General features: G+C 36.2%; 1 protein-coding gene across 1 annotated transcript; it reads right to left on the reverse strand.

Moving 5' to 3' along the window:
• Positions 1–1575: 1575 nt before the first annotated feature.
• LOC130719748 (kinesin-like protein KIN-4C) lies at positions 1576–10587 on the reverse strand. The gene is made up of 27 exons (XM_057570358.1): positions 10365–10587; positions 10109–10262; positions 9852–9998; positions 9594–9746; positions 9262–9506; positions 8990–9129; positions 8684–8808; positions 8261–8297; positions 8080–8171; positions 7862–7978; positions 7660–7773; positions 7449–7532; positions 7168–7360; positions 6855–6955; positions 6497–6595; positions 6302–6415; positions 6105–6221; positions 5938–6018; positions 5568–5639; positions 5397–5490; positions 5283–5314; positions 5041–5126; positions 4551–4622; positions 4206–4433; positions 3898–4042; positions 3614–3703; positions 1576–3290 (listed from the first exon to the last, which is right to left on the reverse strand). The coding sequence occupies exons 2-27, from the start codon at positions 10226–10228 to the stop codon at positions 2289–2291; spliced, it is 3900 nt and encodes a 1299-aa protein (XP_057426341.1). The 5' UTR covers positions 10229–10262; positions 10365–10587; the 3' UTR covers positions 1576–2288.
• Positions 10588–11812: the final 1225 nt, after the last annotated feature.

Below are 11812 nucleotides of genomic sequence, written 5' to 3' on the forward strand. Positions count from 1 at the left end.
TTCACTTAATGGGATAAGGATTTTGTCGTTGTTGTTGTTCTTGGGCATAGTAGCTTTCTTTGTGATTCTAACTAGTAAGGAGGAGTAGTTAGTGGGTGTTGTGCATTTGAAATGCTAATAATTTGTGTGATTAACTTGGTTCATTCAATGAAATGAAGGCCTGTGATAATTTAGTCCTAGTTTTATCTTCCCTAATTTTTCTTGGTTTGCACCTAATTTGATCACTTGTGTTGACTGCTATCAATATTGTTGATAAATGAGTTACAAGTACCTTAGTCAGTTTACATTATAATCCATTTGAAAGGGCATTGGCCCCTTCGAAAAATGCTACTTTACATCAAGCTCTGGAGGTATACTTAGTGTTAACTCAATGTGCTTAAATTTTAATTTGGAGCTTCTAGAAATCTGCTCATAATATATACCATGCAGGGAATGGTTGATTAGAATTTTCGTGTATCAATTTGTATAGACAGAGCGTTTTGTTGCCTGTAACAAAATTAGGATAGCCATTGATCAAAGGGATGATGAAGCTGTTGTATCTCATTTTTACAGTCTCCATGGCCTATGATAGCCATTGATCTACAGCAGAATATTGCTTAATCTTCCCAACCGTCAGGTGGTATGGTAGCTCCAAGGATTCCTAGATCTTTACAGTAGAATATTGCTTAATCTTACTCTTCCGGCTCACTCAGCTCATTAAGCTTGTCACAGTAACCATAACCACCACATCAAATGAATCATCTTTATCAGCTTGCCATGCTAATTCTTTCACAAAAGCATTCTCACCCACCCCCACCATCACAAAACCATTGCTTAATATTCTTGTTCTAGATTCCAAGGCCTCATATCCTCTAACAGTTAGCTGACATTCATTTCAAAGTACAACGGTATGAAACCCTATCTAATGTTTCTTGTTTAACATTTATGAAGGAATGTTTGAGCCTCTTTTAGAGCTGCATGTACTCCATTAAACCAGTCATCGTGTTTAGTGCCCCCGAATGATAGCTCAAGTGGTAAGAGCTGGGGGCATATGGGTTGGGGAGGTGAAGGTACACGGTTCAATCCCTTGAGGGGCAATTTGGCATAAAAAAAAATGTATAGTGTTGTCAACCTCTTCAACATTCCTTTTTGCAGCTTCCACAATGTGCCTGATTTCTTTCTCCTCCTGCTTCAGCCACGTTTGAAACTACACTAGCCATAACATCCATCTTTGTCAGGCCTCTTGGTTATGCACCCTAATCTGCAAGAAAATTGAACAAATTAAACTAAGAAATTTGGTCATGAATGTTTGAAATTGTTGCGGATACTTTATGATCCATTAAATGGTAGAAACTAGGGGATTTGGTTGCCAAGGCCTCTAAAACCTCAACAGTGGGTGTTTTCAAGTTCAAATCACAATTTTATGTATGTCCAGGACAATCTAACAATCTGTTGTTTTCACGTTATGGTGCATCAACGTTTATGTAAACAGTACTAAACACACCATTGATAATGCAAATTTGACTTCTCTAAAACCCGGAGTACACTTAAAAATAATAATGAATTGTGCTGGTGAACATTAACTTGGGAGTTCATCCAATATTTTTATATTATGTCAATGGTAAAATTTGATTGTGAATGAATAATAGCAATTTTTAAGAAGCATGGTTTCAAGGTCAGGCAATTATATCATTTCATTCCACATAGCAAAGAAAGTTTTTTTTTTTTTTACAAATCTCTTTCTATCAAATTCTGACAGAATGATTGTTGAGTTATATCTAAGTTCCATTACATGAGATGAGAAAGTTTGAATGATATTCCTTACAGTGATAAATAGCGAAACACACACAACTTAAAATTTATAGAAACAAATAAGTTATCTTTATATACAGTGAAAAATGTTGCTGTTTAGCAGAAAAAAAGATTTCTCCCACTGACAGATTCAACTAAACTATGGATACTGAGCTTTGACACAACATATTTTGAGCTGATATCAATTGAAGATAACCCCGCTGAGTTGAAGATTACCAAGGAGAAGACCTAAGGCCCTTACAAACTATCCTCTGAACCCTTGTTCCCAGAGTGTTTGTATAAACAAATATTAGAACAAAAAAAAACATAAATATTCAAGCCTGATTCATCTATTACACTATTTGTCTGCTGCAGACAAAGGATAACCATTTTGATATATATATTGCTATGCACCATTGAAGTCTTCTTTTCATCAAAAAAACCACTAAGCATATGGTTATTGTAGGCTTTGGTATTTGGCTATGCACCATTGAAGTCTTCTTTCTTCATCTATTACATTAGCGTCTGCTGTTCTCTTTTTCCTCCTGTGTTCTTTTCTGTCGTTGTGGAGTTCTAGTTCTAGCTTCAATATTTTCAGGCTCCTTACTGACAGATTCGTCTGATTTACCAGCATTTCTGTCCCAAAGTGGCACGCCAGTATTCGATGATCCTGCCCTTCGCGCGGCACTTGGTCTTTTCACGGGTGAATCTGGATCCACAAAATTAGCCTCTGCCCTGGGGGCACATGCTGCATTTTCGGGTCTTGACGGGGGCTTTCTCTGTGGTCTACAACTATTCGCAGCGATATTTGTTTCGTAAATTTTAGTAATATTTTGTTTCTTGGGGATGCGGACATTGGAAATCTCTGGCTGCGAAGAAGGTGGCGGGTCTGAAACAAGAATTATAGTGGATTTCCGCAATTTCTTTCTCTGTTCAAGGTTTGGTTTGATCTGTGTATTTCCTATGTCAGAGAGAGGTTTTCTTGGGGCTTGGTCACTGTTTGTCTCAGCAGGCCTATCAGACAGTGCTCCCTGAAGTAACTCTGCACCTTGAGTAGCAAGAAGTCGGTCTTTATCTGCTTCTTCAATGCCTGGATTATTTCCTGTCCTCTGAACCAATCCCGATTGCATTGACTCTTGTGACTCATTTGACAATGATGCTCGGTTAGCACACTTGGTTGCTAGGCAGCCACAAGAACTCCCACAACTGTTGCCCCTGGATTTGCACTTGCATTTTGTTGTCTTGCACGATGAGATTTTACTACAAGAGCAGCAGATATCTGATGCAGTTTCTCCATATGCAGATGCAAATCCATCTCCTAAATTGTCTTTGAGATCCTTGGGGTTGTTGGTTTTTGACTGATTATGTTCCATGCTTGGCCGTCTGGTTAAAGATTTCCTTTTCCTTACTAATTTCCCTGATTCTTTCCACTCATCATCCGTTGCCTCCAAATCATAATCATCCGATTCTGTCTCAGATATGTCCATGTCCTCCAGTAGAAGGGTAGACGGACGGTGTTCCTAAAGGTAAAATAAGTTTTAGAAATTAAATGAGAACCAAATAATCATTAACTGCAGTGCTAAATGCGCTATTAACTAGTATGAAATAGAATCCTTGGCATAGACGCGTAGTTGTAAGAGAGGATTATGATCCTCTCATGAGACGTGAGAGCGTCATGTAAAATTCAAGTACATCTCTCATTTCATAAATATTTAACGGGTCTCATTAATATAATATGTACAAAGAGAGAGATAGACACAATATTTTTACATGACAGTGTAATGTAAAGTTCCTACATGAGAGGATATTGATCTGTAGAAGAGCTAATGATACAGAGACCTACCGACTTGCGCAAGTCATACTTGTGGCCTCCACCACTCAAGTCAGAATATAAGTCTCCGGAAGTTTCTGAGTATCTCGTCAAAGCTGCGCTCTGCCATACAGTTAAAAAGATATGAGGGAAGAACTTTTTGAAAAGAAAATATTAACTAATTGGGGAATCAAAATGATAAGTTTGGATTTAGGACAGATGATAGTTTATTTCTAGGTAGTGCAGCTAAAATTTGGGAAGGAGGAAGATTGACAAGTTACTAGCTTATGTTACAGTTAAACAAGCTAAACACAAACCTGCAAACTCAGCTTATGAGTAAGTTCAGCTTTAATCATTTCCAATTGTCGAACCGAGTAGCTTAGCATTACAACCTTTTCTTTTAGATCCCTTATTTCCAAGTCCTTTTCTCTGCAATTTACCTCTTTATCTCGCAATAAACATCTAAGATTAAAAAAAGTCAGAAGGAAATATAATACATATCACAAATGGAATTTTTTGAAGTATATAAGTCATATCATCTCTTGAATCTAGCTTAAATGAACAGGGTATATTTTGGCGAGTTCAAGTACCAAAACATGACATGCAGATATGCTAATAGTAATACCTGGAGGAAGATGCTATATTGAACAAATAATTCAGCAAACTCTTGGCATCAGCCAGGGACCGGACTTGGTTCCAGCGTCCTTTGCCACTGAAAACCCGTTCTCGCTCCTCTGCCTCTGACAAGTGGGATGCCATTGACACTAGAGTTGTCGAAGAAGTCGAAAGCATGTTTTTAAGGGCAAAAATCCTTGAATTTCTTGCACCAGGAGACATTGATATGGGGCAATCACTGCATTAGCAACCAGTCAATGAAAGAATTTGTCCAAAATAGATTTCAATAGAAAAACCAGAAGATTACATTGCACAATTCTTGAAGGTAAGATAGTTAACTGTGAGGCATTTTCACCTTCTACTATTTTGCTTCGTCATCTCTGCTTCTTCCTTTAACCTGGTCATTTCCTCTGCCATTTTAGCCCTCCTGAAATGGAAACCAATGTACAAATAAATTGTAAACAAAGGATCTAATAACAATAACCAAATAATAGCTTCAAAAAATAATAATAACTACAAAAAACTGTAAGAAAATATATCGTAATGCTTAATTTAGGCAAATCACATGAAGCATATTTGTAAGAAAATGAAGATGTTGGAAATTTGTTTTTCAAATAGAATAAAATCTAAGTAATTTTTTAGTCTCCTGTGATTGCTTCATAATTGAGGGGCATTTCATATTTGTTTTACCTCAATGAAAGTGCTTAGTGAATGATAAAACATTCAAATGACTTATGGTTTAAACTTTAAATGATACAATTTCATGTTGTCTTTTAAATTAATTTGAAGTGGAGATCAGTAGGTGGGTGCATTATTTCATATTTGAAGTGGAAACGGGCACTTACTCTTCCATTTGACGTTCATATTCTGACCGTACTTCATGCACTCGAACAGTGACTTCAAGCTCATCCTCAATCGCCTTCAACAAAGCCTTTCAAAGAGAAAAAGTCGTCAAGTAGTAGATACCAAAACACCAAAGATATCCACTCATCATAGCAAGCATGAAAAATAAGAGATATACATCAATGTTAATAAACAATTCAATCTTTGTGAACGATTTACAAATTCATCATAAAGTTACCAGTACCTGAATTCCAGGACCATTCCCACCTCCACCACCTGTGTATAAAACAATAATTGCCAGTTATTAATAAGCTTGCAAAAGAAGGAAAAGGGCTGCATGGACAGTAAATCTCCTAACCCAGAGTTTCACGAGAGGAAGCCTTTCGAGATTCCAAAAGCTCTTTCAGTCTTTTTGTGGCCAACGAAGCTTCTTCTGTCTTCCTTTGCAATACCTGCGATGCACATATAAACAGTGGGATAAACAGCTTCAACAAGACTACAACAGCAAGTGGTTTGAACATTAACTCACCATCTTTTGCCGCTGATTCAATGCTAACAGCTTATGCATCTCATATTCATTCCTTCTCCCCTCTTTCTTAAGCTGGTTATCAATCAAAATAGGTGTCAGAGGACTTGCTATCATTATTCAAAACAATTTACTTGTTAAAACCGTGTCGGTGAGAGATGTTACAATGCTTGCAATAAAGACTAGAAAGAGTTACTCCCTGAAAGTTCTATGGGTAAAAGATAAAAATATGGATAAGACCAGTATGGAATGGAATAAAGAATCCTACAAGTTGGGAAAATATCACTCTCTATATGACTACAGAGTGAAATAACAGAGAAACAATGAGATTTTCATTAAAGAAGTTAAAGGGAAGTCTCCCTGAAGCATTTACCTGGAGAACTTCTCTTTCACGGGAAGCTTTCCATATCCTAAATTGTTCAGATTCCTGCTTAATCTTTTGTTGAAGTTGAACCTAAAGAAAATAAACTATTAGTAATGCCCCAGAAGGATGAAAAAAGTTTTCTCTAGAAATACGAAGTCTCACGGGATCATTTGCACCTTCTGAGCTTTAATTCTCTGGATCTCATCTTGAAGTTGTTTCGTAGCCTCATCACTGTTCTGTTTTTGTCTCAAGAGTTGAGCTTGAGCTTCTTGTTTCTTCTTCAGTTCAGATACCTGAAAAGCAAATAATCAGTTTATGGCATTGAGCGAGCAGCTGGGCATTCAGCGTTGACACATTCCAAATAACAAATCACCTGTGCCTCGAGAGTAGTCAACTTTTGAAGATAATCCTGCTTTAACTTCTGATCTCCGTCACCAGATGTAGATGAAATATTTGTGAGATTGAACTTAAGTTCCTCAATTTCTTTCTACCAATAATATTGGGAAGGTATCATCACAATGTCTTTTAAAATGTAACATATCCTAGATATCATGCCACAAAAAAGTACCTGTAAAATTTTCTTCTCTTGTTCCATCTCTAGAAGCTTCTTTGCATAATGATGCCTGAGAACTGAAGGATCGGCATTATTGTACAGCTTCATTTCAGCCTTCAACGAGAGAAAAAAGAAAAATCAGTAGCATGTTAAGAATAATCATATCCCTAAAAAACATGCCATTACCTCCCGTGGAGGAGGATATCGGTGGTTAGACCATAAAAACATTTAAGCCAAACTTAGTGACTGAGTTACTGAAAATCATATCTTGTGAATTTGCGTAATTTGAGGAAGGTATTACAAAATCAAAATTCAAAAAACTGAGAAAAAGGGGTCAGGATCTAAATGAGTTACGTGCAAAACGAATGTTTACCTCCTTCTGTTCAAGTTTCTTATCCAATTCTTTGAGCTCCTGATCCAACTTTTCTTGAAGAGATGAGTGTTCTAGCTCCTTTTCATCATCTTCCGTATCATCTGCAAACAACATAACGTTCAGAAAAATATCCATCAATATTTAGGATGATCTGCCAATTTACAACCAAAAAAAATTTAACTAAAGTGTCCAAATGTTGCTGCAGTATCTTTTTGAATCTATGAAGTCATTTCTAGTATCAGCCACAAGCATTAGAAATAAAATATCCCTGAGCCACAATACTTCGGTAGAACCAAAATTTCCAATGGATTACCTGGGATGTCCACAGCTTTGGCACCACAAAAAGATGCAACACCATCACCATGTTTTGACCCGTATCCATTGTCATGGGAATCCGCACAATCAACGAAGCGGCTTGAACTCATAGCATTTGAAATTTTCAAACGAAGCAATTCCCCTTCCAGATGTTGGATCTTTGACACATAGGATTTTAGTAGATCATAATCCTAAAAATGAGTTCAGACCACATTTCAGTGATGCATCTACTTCTGAAAATTGTAACCAGGCATTGACAGGGACTTAATGAATTCTAACCTGATTTGAGTTTGAGTCAACCTCATCCCATGATTTACCATTTCGAATTGACTCTATTTTCATAATTAGTTGGTCCTTTTCAACCTAGATTTTTTTCAATACCTTGAATTAGACCCAACCCCTTGAAATAAAAAAATCAATATAAATATAACATAAGGAGCTTACAACATTCATAAATGAGAAGGGAGTACATAATGGATCAAAAGAATACCTGAGCATCGACAGCACGTTGTGCTAAATTTTCGGAAGTTATTCGGTGTCTTTTAAGCTCGTGATGTAGCTCTGCATTACTTGCTTCGAGTAGGGATATTTTGTGTTTAAGAATCTGAAAAAATGAAAAAATAAAAAACCAAAGGACTTGAGAAGCACATAAACACTTCTGAGTTCTGACACTTTCTAAAACCACAATGTACCTGAAGTTCCTCAAATGGTCCACTGGTATCACCTCTATAAAATAGAAGCTCAGCTTGCAATTGCTCAATCTGACTCCGCATTGTATGCATTTGAGCAGCTACTGGGTCACGATTAATCTGAAACAAGGAATTCAAAATCACAGTAAGTAAAACAAGAGGCCCTGCCCATAGTAGAAAAAGAATTTAACTTATGAAAAAGATGAATACAAAGCACTTACAATTGCCTTGTTCTGAATGTTGCGAGCTCGGTTTGAGTACTTTAAAGTGTTCAAAGTCTCTTCAGCGTTTGAGTCAGCAGGACTAACACATGCTACAACATTCGCAACAAGTTAGAGGGTACTGGAGTCAATACAAAATACCAAAATATCACAACTCTCTCATCATGCATTGAGTGTATACCTATCATCACTGTTTTGCTGTTCCCTCCAAGAGAATCCTGCATATTTATTATCCAATGGCATGTCATGATAAGATGATAATAGTTCATGGCGTAGATATTTTAAAGGAACTACAAAAATAAAGGTTTTTTATTGAATCTCTTTCACAACAGAGGTTTTGCAAAGTTCCAAGACAGGAGATCATAATACGTTCTACCCATATAACACTTCCTCTAAGGGTTTGTATATGTCAAACAAAATGGCAAGGCACCCTCCGAACAATGCATGGACCTCATGAATAAACTTTCATATAAGTTATCCTTTTATTTCTTAGTAGATCTTACAGTATTTGAAGTTGTTGAAAAATCATCCATACAAATATTACAATGGGTAAGTTAGAACTATTAAGTAGACAACTTGACTGTTAAACAAATATTGGACAAACCTGCAGTAGCCGTGTTAATTTGCTATCCCGATATGGCACATGGCCTCCTTCTTTTCGCTTTTTTTCATCCCCCAATGCACTTATTACGTTTCCAAGAGCCAATAAACCCTTGTTGATATGAATCCCTAATCCATGAATAATTGATTGTTAGGAAACAGATAAAATACACTTACAAAGAACTCAGTTAGTAGGAAGGACATTATTAATTAACTCAAGTTTTATGATGTTAATAATTCTACTGTATGTTTTGTTTTAATTAATTCTATTATCTCCTTGTATCAGTAACAATGAGCTGGTGTGAAATACCTTCTTTTAAACGCATGCCGTCTGCACCAGTTCGTTTTACACGTTCGGAACCAGCTAGGTCCACTAAATGAAGTTTTGCACATAAGATATCATCCCCATTCTTTTGCTCCATAGTGATTGTGAATATAGCATGCGAGCGACTAGAACAAAAATTTGAACCATGCAGTTAACATACTGTAAATTAGTTTTCATCAATGTATTTCCATATTCATTAATGTCAATCAAACCACCCCATGAGAAATTAGCCACAAATCAATTTTATAACATCTTACCTTGATTGACTATTCATGTTGGTACTCCCAGTGGCACGTGACAATGAACCGCTTGAGAGATACGATGCCATTTCTTCTTTTGTCTTAACTACAGCCTCGATCACACCAGCAAGTGTTATTCCTCCATTCACTGTTTCCCTGATTTGTATGGGAACTCTTGTGGGCACAGTGGCCTTTGCAGTAGATGCCACCTCTCCTCTAGATGAATTGGGATCAAGTAAATCAAAAACCTCTTCCTTGAATATCTGTAATTTTTACCAACTCAAGTTTTATAAATCTGACCTCAAATGACAATTACATAGAAATTCAGTAACTAATGATAGACTATTCACCTCAATAAATGATACTCTAATCAAAATTTCCTTAGAGTCCTCCATAGTCTTAACTCTTTCAAATATGGTCTCCAATACTTTGGGTATAATTCCACCACCACTTCCCTCTCCATTATAGTTGGTGCCCATAGTGTATGTTTTCCCAGAACCGGTCTTCAAAAATGAGGGGAAAACTCAATCACAATTCACAACTATAGAAGACTAACAATAATTTTTCATCAGGGGGTTACATGGTCTGCAACATTTGAAAAATTATACCTGACCATATGCAAGAACGGTGGCATTATAGCCATGGAAGAGTGCATCAACAAGCGGCGCTACACATTCATCGTATATCTTAGACGAAGGCGACCCCGAACTACCATAAACATAATCATAGGTGAACGAATGAGACCCGATTTGCACCTACCAAATTAAACACACCACCAACAACAACAACAATTTAGGCATGAATTTCATACTTTTCCATAATTCTCCAAAATTATTGAAAATGAAACAGTTAATGCAGGCAGCACCTGAGGTTCTCCAGGAACAACGGAAATGCAATCGGTGCAGCCGATAAGAAGCTCCGACGTGATCAGAGGGCGAATGTTGACGGCGACTCGCACGCATTGCGTGGAATCCGAGCTCTCCATCTCTGCCAAACAATCTCAACCCGTTTTGGAAACCCTAGAACCACAATTCAAACCGAAAACAATGCCAAAATTGATTAGAAACGTGTGTTTGAAGCTGATGAAATTGTAAACCGATCAAGGGGAATGTGAGGTTTACCTGTGAGATGAATGAAGTGAGAGGGATGAGAATTGAGAAGGAAGAATCAACAGAATGGAGAGAAACCAGAAGGGTTTGCGTTTCGAATCGAGTTTTCTTGAATGAGGCGTTTGTTTGTGCATGGGAGGGAGAAACGAAAAAGGCGCTCAGGTATATTCAAATACGGAATGCGATCACACGCGTGGCACGTGAATGGGGAAAATCTTTAACGGTAGAATTGGATTGAAGTCTCTTCCTGCCAGTTACATTGTTGAAGACAGGGGAAGCTCACTAAAAATGGATAATTGTGGATTGGTTTTTATGCAAAGCCAACTCGATTCCTTTGCATGCTCCAACTAAAATTGAATTCACATTTCCTTTCTGGTATGCATCATCCAAGTATATTTATTACTCCCTCCGTTCCTATATATAAGTCACAAATAACTAATTCTCTTAGATTAATAAAAGTAGTTATTAGTAATAAATTTGTAAAAAAAATGATTTACTTTCCTAGATTACCCTTATTTACTTTCCTATGATTTTCTCTCTCCAAGTTAATACTTCTAAAGTTTATCATCTCTTTCATATTAAATATGAGGGTGAACTTGGAAAAAATTATTTAATGCTTCCTAGATATTAGAAAGTGACTTATATTTTGTAACAAATTTTTTTCAAAAAATGTGACTTATAATAGGGAACGGAGGGAGTATATTAAAATTCTAATGTTTTTTTTTACAAGAGGAAAGAAATTAAAATTCTAATGTAACAATAATAAAAATAATAAAATTATATTAATTATATTCACTTAAATAGTGAATCTATCAATTAGTTTCTAGATTTTCTAAATGGCTCAAGCTAAGAGGTTCATCACACTTCATACCCACCTAAACTTGAAAAAGAAATTAAGAAAAAAGATATATATATATATGTGTGTATATATAATGTGATGTAGAATGAAAAGAGATATGAAGAGAAAGTATGTAGAAATGAGTTGGAAGAAAAAGTGATTTGTGAATGAATCAAAACCGGCTAAATATACTTGGAAAAATATTGAATTTATTTATTTATGAGAAATGTTACCAACACACATTTTGAGCACACTCAATGTATGTGATTGATTGGTTAATTTTAAAAAGGTCAATACATTTCTCTCATTTTTAAAAAATATGTTAATTTTAAAAATTTATTAAGACAGAAGAAAGTATGTTCAAAAGAGTGTGTTGTTAACGCTCATAAAAGAGGTCATCTGACGCTCTTACTTAAGAGTTGACCTCTGTTGAACTCTTCGACATGCTAGTAGCTCTCTACCCAATACTCTACAAGTGTTTTCTACACATCTATCTATCTATCTATCTATCTATATATATATATATATATACTATATATAAAAGCAAAGTTTCTACAGCTAGGAGGGTAAACCAGTCATTCAAGACCTTAATGCACAACAATCTAATTTTTAGTATGGACAT

The sequence above is a fragment of the Lotus japonicus genome, chromosome 1 (assembly GCF_012489685.1).
Source record: "Lotus japonicus ecotype B-129 chromosome 1, LjGifu_v1.2".
In the NCBI taxonomy this organism is placed as follows: domain Eukaryota; kingdom Viridiplantae; phylum Streptophyta; class Magnoliopsida; order Fabales; family Fabaceae; genus Lotus; species Lotus japonicus.